This window comes from Theropithecus gelada, chromosome 12 (assembly GCF_003255815.1).
Source record: "Theropithecus gelada isolate Dixy chromosome 12, Tgel_1.0, whole genome shotgun sequence".
NCBI classification, from domain to species: domain Eukaryota; kingdom Metazoa; phylum Chordata; class Mammalia; order Primates; family Cercopithecidae; genus Theropithecus; species Theropithecus gelada.
Window position 1 is genome coordinate 42,864,127 of NC_037680.1, and position 18,440 is coordinate 42,882,566.

The following is an 18,440-nucleotide window of genomic DNA, read 5'->3' on the forward strand; positions in this document are numbered from 1 at the left end:
CCTCTCTTTATTTTATACTTTTGCTTTCCCTTTCCTGACCTTCTTTCACTTTCTTCCTGAGGCACCATTGATTCATTTTCTACCATTCTAACCTTTCCTTCCTTCAGTCATTACTAGATACTAATACTTTGGCCTGCATATTCTTGCTGATATTCCATAGTTGTCTGTCTTTGAATTAATATTTTGGCTTTTAACTATGATTTCAGTAACACTTTTATTTCTAAAACTAGATCTTTTGTTAATACTTTTAAATATTTTGAAAGGTCCATTAATGGTTCTGCTAAAGAAAAATGCTATGTCTTTTAGAAAATCCACATATAGTGAATAAAAAGAGTGGATATAGTTGACACATATATTTGAAAAGTAGACAGCACGATCTTAAACTTATTAAAAACATAAATCATTAATTTTATAAGCATGTAGCTTCCTAATATACTCAATGATATACCTTCAGCGATAATTTACAGAACTTCCAGAGGTTGAGATGAGGCTTCGGGTCTGAACCTGACTTTGCTCTAAGCCTGGCTACTGTTTTCCTGACCTTGAATTGTCCACAGCCTTGTCTCATTGCCATTCTAATGAATGTACAGCATTAAATAGTACAGGGCCTAATTTCTGACAGAGTCAGTTTCCCTGGCAAATCTCTTCCTGCTTTTCTCTAAATTGGGGCAGACAACTTGCTGATTGTGTTACTTTTTTTTCCTCCCTATATGTCTAAACTTATTAGGAAAAAGAATTGGTATTATCTCATTTTTTGAAAATAAAAAAGAGTTTGTTTATTTTAGCTACATACTTAGGGGTGGGTGTGTGTGTGTGTGTGTGTGTATGTGTGTGTATTTTGAGTAAATAGGCCCTCTGTAGTTTACATGTTAGAATATTCTATAATGTTTTCCTATCACTGAACAGTATTTATACTGGAAAGGTGGCTGTTTTTTTTTTTTTTTTTTTTTTTTTTGAGACAGTCTCACTCTGTCACTCAGTCTGGAGTGCAGTGGAGCGATGTCGGCTCACTGCAGCCTTGACCTCCCAGGCTCAGGTGATCCTCTCACTTCACCTCACCTCAGCATCTCAAGTAGCTGGGACTACAGGTGCATACACCACACCTGGCTATTTTGTATTTTTTGTAGAGACAGGGTCTCACTGTGTTACCCGGGCTGGTCTCAAACTCCTGAGCTCAAGCGATCTGTTCGTCTTGGTCTCCCAAACTGCTAGGATTACAGGTGTAAGCCACTGTGCCCAGGCTGCTTTGTCATTTTAACTTCAACCTTATCGAACCATTCAACCACCTTATTTTCAGCTTATTTTCCACCTTATTTTGGTTTAAAAGCACTGGGGAATATCACCACCTTGTGGATCTTCATGATATGGTTAATGAAGTCTGTTTCTTAAGTTATTATATGTTACAATTACTATTTTAGATTTTTTGTTTCTGAAGTGTATAATTAGGATTTTGCCACATTTGGAATTTTTATGTATTTACCACATAATCAAAATATTAATGTCCCAACACAAATAAATCAAATGTATTTAACAAACAGATCAGGCCTAAGCACTATTATTATGAGTCAATGACACAATTGTATGAATTACAAGAATATTATCAGGAATCATGGACTAAGTATATATATACAAATATAATTAATGTACTTAAGTACTTTATATAATCATATAAAAGTGAAATTATTAAAATTTCTGAAATTATTTTTTAAATAAAATACATATTTTTAATTACTTATATTTCTGTTTCTATGTATAATAACCACTCAAATTTTGAGAGAAAAATAAACATTCGCTTTTTACCAAGTGGAAAGAGTTTAAGTGTTATGGTTTCTTAATCAATAACAGTTTAAATGTAATATATAATGTATAAAATACAGAGATAAAGGTTAAACGTTAATAATTTTCTCACTAGGTTCTACCATAGCAATGAATATGTGATATGAGGTAGTAAAGTGGTAGACTGGTATAAAAAAACTATGTAAATAAAAATGCAAAAACACATAAATGTATTATAAAATAAAATAAAAGGTACAGTTGAATGTGTTCTGTCATTTCTGTATACAATGGGTCACTGTATAGCTACATACTTATACTACTTGTGGTGGTCAGAGACTCCATTTTTTTTCTATTAGGTCGAGCATTATGCGATTTCCATTTCAGGTAGAAAAGATTGAACACCGGCCATTTTATAATATTCAATCTATTTTCTTTACATTGTTCAGACACTGGCCATTTTATAATATTCAATCTATTTTCTTTACATTGTTCAGAAGAGGTTTTAACATGTGAGTGATGAAGACAGGACATCGCTTGTGATTGTGACATTTAAAAAATTAAATTTATCTTAAAATTCAAACTTTTCTTTCATTCAGCGAGTAATCACTTACGACATACAATGTTTGTATAATTTTAAAGTTTGTTAACTAATCCAAGTTTCATTTTCTAACAATTGTATTTTTAAAATGGAGACAATTTCATTAATATGCATATGTATATGGGGTAGAAATATACTTTTAAAACTATATTTTCTCTCTCAAATACTAGTTTCTTTTACTTGTCTGTGTTGGTTTTTATACTTTATGAGGAATAAGAATGTAGAATCTTAATAAACGTACCTATTCCTCTCTGTTTCTAAGCAATGAAATGTAAGGTTTTTGTTGTATTAATACTGTTAAAGGTACAAATGAGAAGAAAACAAAGCTTCCCAATTTGTGCAAATTTAGTAATTCCAAATAAAAATCTGTAGATATAGCTTAGAAACTTATCTCTTACCTTCATTCTTTCAAATTGAGATAGAACTCTGAGAGGCCGAAGGAATTTCATGGAAATAAGTGGTTTTAGTTCTTCCCGAGTTTTGCCTATTAAGCTAAGACAAAACACCTATATATATTTTTTAAAAAAAGTGAATAGGATTCCGTATTAATCAATATAACATGTAAAATAAAATAGACTTTGCATTTATTACAACAGATATATACAACAAAAACTTACCAGTAAATTTGTGAATTACTTTTACATATATTTCAAAATACATTAATAATCACTTACAGAAAGTTATAAGAAAATCGTTTAGTGTTAAAATCACTTTAAAAAGATAAAACTAAATTATTTTCTGGTAATAAGGAATGTATTTTAGTGAGATAAATAAAAGTTACATATTTTATACTCTTTATGATCAACTATTTATAGAGACATCTGTTTTTAGTTTGAAATTAGATTAAGAATCAGTTTCATAATTACTTGTAATACAGTGATCGTATGCAGATATTCATTAAAACAAAATAAGAAACATATTTACAAATGCATTCATATACAAATATGGTTAAGACAATATACAAGATAGGCTTTCAGAGGATAAGCATCAAAGAAGATATGAATATTGTTAAGTCAAAAGTACACACATTACAAAAAGTATAACCAGATACAAAGGTAAATTTTAAAAGTAAATATATTCAAGGTTAATAAATGTTCATAAATACTGACTAAGGTGGTAAAGCTAAGATTAACTTTTATTATATCTTCAGATTTTTCTACATTTTCAAGTCAACATTACGAAAATTTTCTTCTTTTTACCCTTTACTAAAGAGATAGCCTTGAAGTAGGCTTTGAACTTTGGGTATTATTTTCATAAGCATGAAGGAATCTGGACACAGAACAATGACTGGAAAACAAGAAGGCGAGTCGCAGGCATAGTATGGTTTGGCTAGAGCAAAAGGCTAATTTGAAAGAGTAAACTTAGGAAAGAGAGGTCAGCTATTTTAAATCATTAATTGTAGGTTGAGGAGCTTCTATCATTATTTACAGAATAGAGAGCCATTCATTCATTCAACAAAAATACTGAGAACCTTCTAATATGACAGAAATTGTTCTAGGCACAGGACTTAAAGGAGGGAAGAAAACTAAGAAAAAATTCTACCCTAATGGAACTTACATGTTAGTGGGAGAAAACAGACAATAAACAAAATAAATGAACAAATGGTACAGTATTAATAAGGGGTATGGAGATGAAGGAAGCAGACAAAGAGAAAGGGAGTACTGGAGTGGTTGCAGTTTAAATAGTGTTGTAAGGAAAGACCTTCAAAGGTTTCGTTTTGGCTAAGGCATCAATGCCAGCCAAGGTTCCAGTTGGAAGGAAAAATAAGTACACAGGCACTAAGAAGAAAATAATCTTGGCATATTTGAAGTGCTCCATGAAAGTTGGTGCTGGTGGATCAGTAGATAGACTTGGACAGGGGAAAGGGAGCATAACAGAGAATATGTTTGGATTACACAGATACTTGTAGAGCATTGATTGCAAAGATTGTTGATTTTACCCTGAATGAGATGGGTGTTTATCATAAGATTTCAAGAGAAGTGACATGAGCTGACTTCCATTTCACAACAGTTACTCTGGTTGCTATGTGGAAAACAGAACGAAGGTGTGCAGGGCAGAAGCAAGGACACCACTTTGGAATCTATTGTAGAGATCTAAGTGAGAAATTTGGGGAGCTTGGATCAGCCCCACACTTGTGAACATCATAAGTAGTCTAATTGTGATATATGATTTAAGAGTTAAGCCAACAAAAGAAAGATTTTAGGGTACTGATATCATCAAGATACTATGCAACAAACTTACATGGTTAGCAGTAAATTCAAGGTGATTATTATAATAATCCAGGAATAACGTGCTGAACTTTTAAAATTTTGGAATGAGAAGAAAATGATAGATGTTAAATATTATAAACTAAGAAAGGTGTCATATACCAATAATGTAGATGGAGAGGGAAAGGAAAGATATAATAAACTGACAGGAAGTGAAAGAGTAAGACTGAGGAAGAAAAAGTAAATCAAATAGTCTTTTAAATTTTGTTTAAAATACGTACAATAACAACCACGAAGTCCAGCCTGTACCAGCCATTAGAGAAATAGGCTTTAAAACCATATGCCATCCATTTTAGAAGCATTTCCAGAATGAAGATGTAAGTGAAGATCATGTCAGCATATTCTAATAAAATTTTAATTGTCTTTCTCTGATCAATATATATATCTTCAAAAGCCTGTGGGTAAAAAAATATATATATAAGGATTAGGTGTAGAGGTAATTTCTAAAAACTCTTCTGACATAGAAGGGAACAAAATTTCATATCTAATAGGCTTATGGTGAGCACTGTCAGAGGTTGTAGGCTCAGGGCTGGTTCACTATGCTTGTATTTATTGACACAATCCATAAGTATTATTATTTGACCCCATGCCTATGACAGACATCATTAATTGATCCCAGAACTAGTTCTTCTATAGGCTGAACCTGGCTTCATAATTGTTTTAAATAGTAATCCAAAAATCCCCTCCAAAATCAGTTAATCAAACTTAAGAGATAAAACCTTTAGTCACATCTGATATGAATCTTATCTGTAATTCCAGGTAGCAATTCACAGATACATGGCACTTACTCATAGAGAAACAGATATGTTTTTAAAATGTCTTTAGAAATCCATAAGGCTATCAGGTAAACCAGTTGAAATACTGAAGATTAATTAAAACTATAATTGTTTCTCAAAAGCTTCTCAGTTTTAATGTCAACCTTAATTTGACTATGGAATATGTAAAGTCTGATCATGTCATTGAAAGCAATTTCATAAATATTTTAGCACTGAAAACCGGCAGGCAGACTTTCAATATCAATATACATAAAAGGACAAAAAGTAAGCAAGGATTAAAATAATCTCGTACAAAGAATGATGTGATTCCTTTTTTTTTTTTTTAATTATACTTTAAGTTCTAGGGTACATGTGCACAACGTGCAGGTTTGTTACATATGTATACATGTGCCATGTTGGTGTGCTGTGCCCATTAACTCATCATTTACATTAGGTATATCTCCTAATCAAGTGGGCTTCATCCCTGGGAGCAAGGCTGGTTCAACATACACAAATCCATAAATATAATCCAGCATACAAACAGAACCAAAGACAAAAACCACATGATTATCTCAATAGATGCAGAAAAGGCCTTTGACAAAATTCAACAGCCCTTCATGCTAAAAACTCTCAATAAATTCGGTATTGATGGAACGTATCTCAAAATAATAAGAGCTATTTATGACAAACCCACAGCCAACATCATACTGAATGGACAGAAACTGGAAGCATTCCCTTTGAAAACAGGCACAAGACAGGGATGCCCTCTCTCACCACTCCTATTCAACATAGTGTTGGAAGTTCTGGCTAGAGCAATCAGGCAAGAGAAAGAAATACAGGGTATTCAGTTAGGAAAAGAAGAAGTCAAATTGTCCCTGTTTGCAGATGACATGATTGTATATTTAGAAAACCCCATTGCCTCAGCCCAAAATCTCCTTAAGCTGATAAGCAACTTCAGCAAAGTCTCAGGATACAAAATCAATGTGCAAAAATCACAAGCATTCTTATACACCAGTAACAGACAAACAGAGAGCCAAATCATGAATGAACTCCCATTCACAATAGCTTCAAAGAGAATAAAATACCTAGGAATCCAACTTACAAGGGATGTAAAGGAGCTCTCCAAGGAGAACTACAAACCACTGCTCAGTGAAATAAAAGAAGACACAAACAAATGGAAGAACATACCATGCTCATGGATAGGAAGAATAAATGTTGTGAAAATGGCCATACTGCCCAAGGTAATTTATAGATTCAATGCCATTCCCATCAAGCTACCAATGACTTTCTTCACAGAATTGGTAAAAACTGCTTTAAAATTCATATGGAACCAAAAAAGAGCCCACATTGCCAAGACAATCCTAAGTCAAAAGAACAAAGCTAGAGGCATCACGCTACCTGACTTCAAACTATACTACAAGGCTACAGTAACCAAAACAGCATGATGCTGGTACCAAAACAGAGATATAGACCAATGGAACAGAACAGAGTCCTCAGAAATAATACCACACATCTACAGCCATCGGATCTTTGACAAACCTGACAAAAACAAGAAAGGGGGAAAGGATTCCCAATTTAATAAATGGTGCTGGGAAAATTGGCTAGCCATAAGCAGAAAGCTGAAATTGGATCCTTTCCTTACTCCTTATACGAAAATTAATTCGACATGGATTAGAGACTTAAATGTTAGACCTAAAACCATAAAAATCCTAGAAGAAAACCTAGGTAATACCATTCAGGACATAGGCATGGGCAAGGACTTCATGTCTAAAACACCAAAAGCAACGGCAACAAAAGCCAAAATTGACAAATGGGATCTAATTAAACTAAAGAACTTCTGCACAGCAAAAGAAACTACCATCCGAGTGAACAGGCAACCTACAGAATGGGAGAAAATCTTTGCAATCTACTCATCTGACAAAGGGCTAATATCCAGAACCTATAAAGAACTCAATCAAATTTACAAGAAAAAAACAAACAACCCCATCAAAAAGTGGGCAAAGAATATGAACAGACACTTCTCAAAAGAAGACATTCATACAGCCAACAGACACATGAAAAAATGCTCATCATCACTCGCCATTAGAGAAATGAAAATCAAAACCACAATGAGATATCATCTCATACCAGTTAGAATGGCAATCATTAAAAAATCAGGAAACAACAGGTGCTGGAGAGGATGTGGAGAAATAAGAACACTTTTACACTGTTGGTGGGATCGTAAACTAGTTCAACCATTGTGGAAAACAGTGTGGCGATTCCTCAAGGATCTAGAACTAGAAATACCATTTGACCCAGCCATCCCATTACTGGGGATATACCCAAAGGATTATAAGTCATGCTGCTATAAAGACACATGCACACGTATGTTTATTGCGGCACTATTCACAATAGCAAAGACTTGGAATCAACCCAAATGTCCATCAGTGACAGACTGGATTAAGAAAATGTGGCACATATACACCATGGAATACTATGCAGCCATAAAAAAGGATGAGTTTGTGTCCTTTGTAGGGACATGGATGCAGCTGGAAACCATCATTCTCAGCAAACTATCACAAGAACAGAAAACCAAATACCGCATGTTCTCACTCATAGGTGGGAACTGAGCAATGAGATCACTTGGACACAGGAAGGAGAGCATCACACACCGGGATAGCATTAGGAATGATGTGATTCTTGAAACGTACTGTTAAATGGAAGTAAATACAAAATAACAATAGATTTTATGACTTTTAATTGAACCAATTGTGGTGTAAATGAGTCCATAAAGATTATAAATATAAAGTTCTTAAAAATTTTTATTTCATTACATGTATTTATTTATTATTCAATTATTCAGGTACATAATGTGAAATATAATAAAAAGATGTACAAAAGCCTCCACTTCAATTAGCATGGGTAGAGTAGATTTCACCAGACCAATGATCCTGCTGCAAAGAACCAGAAAAACAGTACAAAGTTTAAAAAGCATTTGTTTTTAAAGGCATCACAGAGCTGCTGTATCAATAAAGAGCAGATGAGCCCTAATTATAGAAAGAAGAAAGTCAAGAATATATTCAGAATAAAAAGATTTAACATGTGAATTCTAATAAAAAGAAAGCTAGTATCAAATTAGGCAAGATATATAACTTAGGATGGTTCATAACAATAGAGGGATCAATACTACAAGTGTACATCTGTATGTCCAAAGCTGATGACACTAAAAGAAGGTTTAGAAAAAAAAGCAATCATAGTGGGATAATTTAACAACTTATATCTATAGTTAACCAAAGTAAAACATCTTTGCTATATCACTAAGGCTCCCATTGTAGATGGGAACAATGGTAATAACAAACTATAATTGCACCCAGCTACACCATATGACACATGCTTTTCAAGTACATGTTGAACACTGTCGTAGATGGTGGAGTTGTCTACAAAGAACTCCTTTACTGGCATATCTAACTATTTCACAGCAACCGAGTGTTGCTTGATAACACACAACTAAAGCCCTCTCTGGAGAATTACCTCTGCTATAGGAGAGCCACCCCGCCTGAGAGGCAATCTTTCCACTTCTAGAGGGACCCAGCACAACCAATGGCTGAGTGGAATAGAGATATAAATGCCAGCTCTCTTGAGTCACTCAAGGTGAAATTGTGTGGTGCAGTTTGGGCTCCAGAGCCTCCCTACAAGATCAAGCTGAAATGAGTCTTTCTTGAGGATTATGAAGAGGCCTACAATAGGGTAGGTGTCTTTTCAAAACTCTCCTTAAGGTCTACCTCTACCTCCTCTCCTGGTCACCTGATGTATAAATAGAGTCAACTCTCTTCATTCAGTGGCCTGGGAAGTACCACGATTGCTAAGGAAGGCGAAGGATTATGTACCAGAAAACCTGGTACCTATGCAGGACCTAGAAACATGTATTAGCAGGAAATGGAGGAGCTTTCCTGGGAGGGGATCCAGAGAGGGCTGCGCATCAGTTTCCTGTTGTGACTGTAACAGATTACCACAAATTTAGTGGCTTAAAAACAACACAACTCTATATACTCTCATTCTTGATGTGAGAAATCACTGGGCTAAAATCGAGGTGATGAGAAGGCTAGTTCCTTTTGGTGGCTGAGGAGTCTCAGTTCCTTCGTTTTTCAGCTTCTAGTGACTGCTTATACATTTTGGCCTGTAGTGCATTCTTCTGTCTTCGAAGGATGACACCCCAATCTCTGCTTCTATCCTCACATCACCTTCTTTTCTGACTCAACTCCTATAGAAACTCTTTTGCAGGAACCATTGTGATTATATTAGGCTCATCTAGATAATTCAGGATAATCTCCCTGTCTCAAGATCTTTAATTTGATCAGATCTGCGAAGACCCTTTTACCATATAAGTTAACATTCAAAGGTTCTGGGGATTATGTCATGGACATATTTGAGGACCATTAATCAGCCTACCACAGGCTGGATCAAAGGGGATAGAATATGAAGCTGGATAAAGGGAAGAATGTGTTGGTATGGGGGTCACAGTTAACTCCAGCACCACAGGAATTAACATCATATTGATTCATTATATTGATGATATCATGTTAATTAGACCTGATGAACAAGAAATGGTAAGTTCTCTAGATGCTTTAGAGAGACATATGTGCCTCCTACTCTAAGAAAGAGATACAATGCCTGATAGGTCTCTTTAGGATTTGAAAGCAAAATTTCACACTTGCGAATATTGATCCAAAGATGCATTATCAGGTGATGCAGAAGATTGCTATTTTTCAGTAGAATCTGATGCAACAAAAGATACTAAAATAAGTTGACTATATTCTAAGCAGCCTTTCCATTTGAGCCATATGAAGATCCATGATGCTAGCAGAATCTGTGATGGAGAAAGGCATAGTATGGAGTATCTGACAAGTCCACTAGGGGGTACTTGTGTTTCCCATTCTCTCAACCTTAGGATAGGTGGATTCTGGGGTCTTTGCTCCCAGAAAGGGCATTAGGGTACATGCTATGTCTCCTACTAAAACTCAAGCTTAGATGTCATTTGCTCAATTTTTGATTTATTGTACCAGTCAACTAGTAAGAAAGAAAGAAGTTACCATACCAGCAAGGATAATTGACCCTGATCATTATGAGGAAGTGAGATGCTGTAACAAAATAAGAGGAAGAAGAAATACAAAAGTAACACACAGTTTGAATCTATTTTTAATAAGTCTGAAATGGATAAAACTAATCTATGGCAGTTGAACTCCACATGCTGGCTACCCTTGTGGAATAGGGAAGTAACTGAGGGGTAAGAGTGTTGTTCTGGCATCCTGGTAATGTTCTGTTTCTCAATCTAAGTCTGGAGAGGATGTGGAGAAACAGGAACACTTTTACACTGTTGGCGGGACTGTAAACTAGTTCAACCATTGTGGAAGACAGTGTGGCGATTCCTCAAGGATCTAGAACTAGAAATACCATTTGACCCAGCTATCCCATTACTGGGTATGTACCCAAAGGATTATAAATCATGCTGCTATAAAGATACATGCACACGTATGTTTATTGCAGCACTATTCTAGACCATTCTTTTCACTTATTACTCTCTCTTGATGAATTGTAGTGTAAATATGTAGATACCTTCTGAATTTTTTAAATAGCTGCACAGAGTTCCATTGGATGGTTTTTTGTAGTATAAAGTCAGCTATTACAGACCTTCTTTTCTAACCCTTTGCTATTATTACAAAACATTCTTCAGTGAATTACCTTTTAGAACCATTTAATGTGCAGATATTTGTAGAATTTTTTTAGAATTTATATTCTGACTGCAGAATTAAGATTGTAGGGTCAAATACATTTGTAGTTCACAGATCCTTTAAAACATATGCAATAGTTCCCTTTCCTTTGATAGGTACCAAAGTACAAGCATATTATAGCAGTTTTGGATGTGCAAATCATTAAAATGTTTCACACATGAAACTTCATTAAAATCAGAAGAATCCGGTATCTATTCACATTCCATTTTCCCACTGTCATTCATATATTTTGAAATTCAATATTGCAAAATAATATATTAAAAATCAATATTAAATTTAATATTGAGTGATGCATATATAAACTTTCTAAGAAAGTATAATATTTAGATTTTAAAACTAAAATCACAGAATATGAAATTTGGTGCTATTTGGTGCTATACTAAATATCCTTGAAAATGTAATCCTGGTTTTGACTTTCTAAATTAACAGAATCATGATACATTTGTTCCCAGCAAAGTATCAAACAGCCTGGCTGCCCACTTACCAGAGTACCGGTGCTAAGCAGAGTAACAAGGCCAATAAAACACTTAAACCAATTGTTCTCTACAATCTTGCAGCAGGTTTTCCTGATGTTCTGCCAGATTTTTCCTTTCTTGGATGCTCCACTGGTTTGACCAAGTGACGATCCGCGTCCACAACCTGTTAAGATTGGAACTGGTAAGAACAACAATCTAGAAAACTCATGAAAAAGTAAACACCTGAAACCTTCTACTATGTGCCACAGCAATTATTTATTTACAAATTCTAGTCCAGGTTCTCTCTGATTTACAAACATTTAATTTTTACCTATGGTGTAGTGACCACTGTAATCACTGACCAGAAAAAAGGAAAACTAGACGTAGGAGTTTGGTAGTAATGAGAGGAAAGGCGTTGTGAAAGGCAGAAATGACCCAGAATATCTTGTCACTCTGCAAAACAGTCTGAGGGTAGGTATTCACTAATACTGCAAAAGAAAATACACATGGATATTTCACTTCTGAAAGTTACATTTTGATATAATGCCTGAAAATTTACTCTTTGAAGATTCACATGGCATAACATGCATTCCTGTTTAAAAACATAAACACTTATGAGATGCTAAGAGGCATAAAATTAGTTAAATCAAATTAATTGCTTTGATTCCAGTTCTTATGTGGCATGAAAATGGGAATTTTTATTGAGACTATTATGGAAGTGACATGGACTGTGGAGTACTTTGTGGGCATAGTACATGTGTACGGGACTGCACTCTATGCTTTGGCCAAAAGGGTTGGCAAAATGGAAACCTGAGGCTAGAGAAGAGGTTGATATACAGGTGACAAAATGAAGAAATGGAGGTAGGTGGAGTTTAAAGCCAAAACATTTTATTTTAGAATTTTGTCTTGTGTTAAATAATACTATGAGTAGTATTGTAGCAGTGGAATATTATTGATAATGGTGATTCCAAAACACATTTTTCATGCTGTAAGTAATATTGCGTAAAAATAAATAATGTTCATATTTGATTTTTTACTGGTAGCTATACCACTGTGTGCTTTAGAACAGAGCACAATTTAGGAGTAAAACAGAAAATTGGTATAGTTAAAGCAGCACTGAAATGTGTGTGTATACACATACACATGCACACATATACCTATATATGTTGAAGTCAAATGAAGTGTGCTTAGATCTCACGAAATAGAGCCAATATTTAAGTTACTCATATAAAAACGGCCTATAACTGTCAGAGGAAAACAAATGGTAATGGTGACATTTATATATTTAACGTGAATATTAAGAAATGTATAAAGATTCAGTCAATTGACTGACACACTGGATATGGAACATACACATATATTTTTGATATTAGAAAATTTTATTAAACTTGTACCTACATGTTGGTCTGTTTTAACAATGCATAATGATATTCTAGTTTAATAAATATTCAAAGAACAATTAAACTTCAACTTTAAAGATATTTTTCAATAAAATATTCAATAAAAATATTCATATTCATTTTACATATACACTAAAATGTGTACTTACCAAATACAAAAAATTACACCTCACAAATTGTTTTACTAATTTAGCTTTAAACACACATAAAAACTCCAGTGGCAACAGAGATGGAATTGAAGTAAGTCAATTCTGTTTTTCTATCATTAGTCACTATACTGTCATTGTTTATTCATAATCTGTTGTTTCAAAGTAGGACATAAGTAGTACTGTAGAAGTTAGAGAAATGAACTAAGTCCTGAAATGAGCTGGAGATTAGAAATTCTTACTGTTCAATCAACAATTGTTAATTGTTAAAATAAGTGACTTAGCTGGTAGTTGAGTCTGAAATGTGCAATGCCACCTATTTAAGAGAGTTATTTGAATTAGCTTCCAGGTGGAATATGTTTACTAAAGGAACATATACATTTTGACAACTTGTAATTAAAATTAGTTTCCTAGCAAGATTAACAAAATTTTCTTACCATTTTTAGGATGCTTTGATCTTTCACTTCCATAGAACATTTCTTCTTCTTCAGAGATAGCAATATCAACAGTACTGCATTCAGATGAGCTAGACTGCTTTATTTTCTAAAAGGTGAAGTCCCACCAAAAATGTTGTGATTAAAGTTTCATTTACCCACAGTGGTCAAAGTTTATTTCATTTTCAGAAGTGAGAAAAATTTTGTACAGAAATAATATTGTTAGGTTTAAAAGACTTCAGGCCGATTTCATGGCTGATATTAAAATGCATACATATTGGTAAGAATTGAAGTTTAAAACACTATTGTATGATACTTACTTTAACCTAAAATAACACTTAGATTAAAATTAACGTTTAGTTAATAACACTTTGCTTCTTTAAGACGTATAGGTTGTCTCCAATTCACAAGAGGATTTGGGTTCCAAAGTTTTCTTGAAGTAAGTCACAAGTTTCCCATATACGCTATTTCAATTAGATGAGTAGAATCAAAACAAATCATCCTTTGATGCTAAAGATGGGTAGATAATAGTGCACTTAGGTTTCATGGTAAAAATCAGTCCAGATGGTCTTACGTATGTCATCACAGGATGGGACTTATCATGAAGTAAAATGAGGGAAAGGCACAACAAATAGGGATGAGGACAGGCCTGGGAAAGGGGCACAGCCTTATGAAAAGCACCCAGATGCAGAGATTGACCTTCTTTCTCACTCTGCTTTTGACTGAAGCTGAAGGCTGGGTAGAATACGGTGGTCATTGCTTTATACAGGTAATAGTGCAAATGATACTCTTTGCCTTTATTTAAAATTATTTTCTCACAATGCTTTATTTTACCTTATTTTGAAATACGTATACCATAAATCATTCTTTAAAATCACCGAGATTCTAAGGTTAATAGCATATAAGTAATATTTTCTAATTAAAACAAAAATTAAGACAAGTGTATTTTAACATTTGGAATGAAACCAATCTTATTTCGTAAAAATTAAGAAAAATATCTAGGTAAAGTAGAGTGCCAAAAAAAAGAAATTGTCAATATTTTGTCCTGCCTCTTGGACTTATACACAGTAAGTGTCAAGGAAATGTAATTAGAAAGCTATTTTTGCTTTAGTCCTTACGTGGTCAGTTGTCAGTAAATCATTATAGTGCTCAATTTAAAAAAGTAAAGTATCCAGCAGAATATTATTCTTAAACAGATATTTTTATTATTTCTATTACTTTTATATATTCTTATTTATTTCTAATGAAATAAAATCTGTAGCAATATATTTATGTGAGACTAGGCATTAAGTAATTTAAATGTAATATTTGGCACTCAGTAATTAAAATTATACATCATACATTTATATTTTTAAAGAGTTGTAAAAAGCCTTGCACATATCCTATTTGATGTGATTTTTCCAAAATACCTGTGAGTAGGTATTATTCTAATTTTACAAATAAATCAATTAAGACTCAAATTATAAATCATTTATTTTGATAGAAGATTATTTAATGGCATAAGAAAGTGACCATAATATACTTCTGCATTATAAAAAATACAAGTTACAAAATACGATGTGAATTTTGATGTTATTTTTATAATAAACACACACTATATATATGCATATATATGCATATTTTAATAAAAATAGGCTGGAAGTACAAATACCAAAGAAACAAGAGAGTGTATCTCTGAATTATCAGATCATTTATATATTTTTGTGTTTTAGTTTTGACTGTGGGTATACCAACACCCTAAGGAGTCATGGGCTACATAATCTAAAAAGCACCTAACTAAATATATAAATAAATGAATATATCTTTTGTGAGTAGTCAACCAGCAAGACCTAATAACTATGCAGCATAAATAACTACAATTTCGATATTTACAGTTATTTTAAGTTACAGCTTTCCTATGTATTTTCATACTCCAGAATTTCTAAGGAGATTAGCATGAAGTTTTCAGGGAGACTCCAACATGATGTGCTGTGGCAAATAGCAATTTCACCCAGAAATGGATGGTAATCAAAATCTTTAATGATGATTGAGAAGTGTGCTGAGTAAGAATTTATGCCTGTTTTATAGTAATGGTATTAATTTAAAAGGTAAATTAATCTTAGACTATTGGGCATGTGGATTAAAAATGTTTCTCTAAAATAATGATGGCTTTAGTAAATGATGGAAGGACCTTGGATAATTGAAACTGAACTCCTGTTAGAAGACAATTTGTGAAGTTATTGTAGAGCGCATCTCCCAAAACAGAAGAGGTCTGGGAAACAAGATGGTGCCAGAGATGATGGGGACCGTTAAGAGACATTCCCTGACCCTCCAGTGCCCCTGAGTGATCTGAAATGATTCCCCAGTGGGGTCCAAAGTTAAAAGCCCTTGTACAGATGTGATCTCTGTAGGTGTAGCTTTCTATGAAATTGTACCTCCTTCTAAAACACAATGCTGTTTGCAAATGGAGACAATAAGACTGTTTCCAGTAGGGTGTATATTTTAGAAGCTAAGTGAACAACAGTATCTACCCTTCTTTGAATGTGACCCTGATTTTTTTTTTTAAGCCAGTGCGTTATAAAGCTACCAACTGTGCACAATTCAAACTGGGAGGTTTTAAAAATTCCTTTAGTCCAACTTAATTATAATGTCCAAATATGGGCAGAAATGATCTGACTTAAATCTTAGAATTTTAGCAAGCAAGAAGGAATTGTAACACTGTTCTAATTCAATCTCCCATTTTAAGATGATAAAGTCCATGGAAATTTAGTGATTTCTTAAATCATACATCTTGATTTTGAAAACTTTGGTTTCCTCAGTATACTTTTCAGCACCCTCAAACAGACTGGTTATTAATTTATAAAATGTCACAATTATATTATCTAATGTTTCCTAAGTGCTTACTCTTTACTAGGCATTGTTCTATGTACTATTATCCCCCCTATGGAGTAAACACTATTTTAGCCTCATTTAAATATGAGAAAACTGAAGCTTGGAAAGTTTAAGTAATTTGATCGAAAGCATAAATTCAGAGGCTAAGAGTGATGGAGCTCGAAGTGATGGAGTTAGAATTGAGTAGATAATCTGGCTGTGGAACTTCAGTGCTTCCTTATCAACAATACTATAAATCACCACTAAGCAATCAGGATATTTAAACATCTTACCTCCTTGCTGTCTCCATCACCAGACTTACTCTGAATCTCCTTATTATCCGGATTTTCTATATCAGATTCTCCTGAAGCAATTGGTACAGTTTCTGAGACACTAGGACTGGGGATAAGCGATTGGCTCTCATTTTCAGTAGTGTTTTTCTCTGTGCCACTGCTTTTTTCCTTATCCTTGAGGAAATCTTGGGCGTTGCTCAATTCAGAAAGGGTATGGTCAGAAATATCTTCTTTAACATATACCTCATTTACATGGTCCATTGTGTCCTTTGGGACATTTTGTTTTTTGCATAGTATTTTAAGAAGCACATAGTTTATTCCTTTTTTAATCCTTGCCACTGCAAGCTGGAGATTTTTTGCTTCATTATTCTCTTCAGCTGTTACATCCTTGCATGAACTAAATGAGCTCACCAACGCCAGAAACAGGTAAACTACCTAAATAAGGAAGTAAAATGAGGCTAAATGTATCTCATTTTGTTTCATTTTAAGTAATGAAAAGTTTGTTTACAAAACTGACTTGAGAACATTTAATATCTACTCTGTTAGCATATTTCAATAATACAATATATTGTAATTAATAACTGTAGTCACCATGCTGTACAATGCATCTCTTGAACTTATTCTTCCTATGTAACTGTAATTATATATACTTTGGCCAATAGCTCCTCAATCTCTACTTTCCCCTAACCACCCAACTTCTGGTAACCACCATTCTGCTGTCTACTTCTAGAGTGTGAATATTAACCCATTTGTGCCTAGTGTTCCATTATTGGAAGGCTAAGCTTGTGGGAGTTATTTATGTCCTACTGCTCAAGGTCATTGCCAAGGTCTGAATTTTCACACAAAAATTGCAACTTCTGACATAAATGGGTTAAGTGTTCTCACCATTAAAACGATAACTATGTGAAGTAATGAATTTGTTAATTAGCTCTATTTAGCCATTCCACAATGTATGTCTACTTCAAAACGTTACCTTGTACACCATAAATACATACAATTTTATATGTTAACTTAAAAAATGAATTTGACCAAAAAAGGCTGATCTGAGATTTGAAAATGAAGTAGATGAACTACAATACTATTCAGTTCTTATCCATCTACCACAGTGTGTTAGGTGCTGCGCTGGATTTGTATAGCAAGAATTTATTTTAAGCTCATGACATCTTATGCAATATGATTTGTTTCTCTTTTACAGATGGAAAAGACAAGGTTTACAGATGTCAAATATCAAAGGATCAAAGGTTACACAGATTAGACCCAAGTCTGCTTTATTCCAAAGATTATTTTCTCACTGAGTCAGGCTGTCTCACTCAAGGTGAACAAATAAGTTGTTTTTTCCAGGCAGCTCACTTCACTTCAGCCCTGTTCTAGGAAAACATGTAATAATTCTGCAAACCCAGGAAGAACTATACAGGGATAGAGCTATCCATGGTCCTGAATATCATATCTAATGGCTTTTGTGGGATGAAAACACAGATGCTAGGAAGGTTAGTTGATTCTCTGTTGTAGTAAATTTGGTCAAACAAGAAACAGATAAGTGATGGAAGAATCATTCCTAATACTTGTAACTTATTTTGAACTCAAAGATAGTGTATATTTTGACTTTTACTGTCACTTAGAAATATGATTAAGTACTGATCGCTTTCCAGAGAATCAGATTTTAAACTTGTTTATAATTGTAAGGCATACATTATAATT

At 33.8% G+C, this 18,440-nt stretch overlaps 1 protein-coding gene across 1 annotated transcript in view; it reads right to left on the bottom strand.

The window, feature by feature from the left end:
• The window catches only part of SCN7A (sodium voltage-gated channel alpha subunit 7), a 104,019-nt gene that overhangs the window by 19,199 nt on the left and 66,380 nt on the right, over window positions 1-18,440 (bottom strand). The window contains exons 15-19 of the mRNA XM_025404749.1: window positions 16,743-17,177; window positions 13,603-13,708; window positions 11,649-11,803; window positions 4,863-5,036; window positions 2,773-2,880 (exon numbers count right to left, since the gene is read on the bottom strand). Coding sequence (XP_025260534.1) covers window positions 2,773-2,880; window positions 4,863-5,036; window positions 11,649-11,803; window positions 13,603-13,708; window positions 16,743-17,177 — 978 coding nt within the window. The remainder of the gene's footprint in view (window positions 1-2,772; window positions 2,881-4,862; window positions 5,037-11,648; window positions 11,804-13,602; window positions 13,709-16,742; window positions 17,178-18,440) is intronic.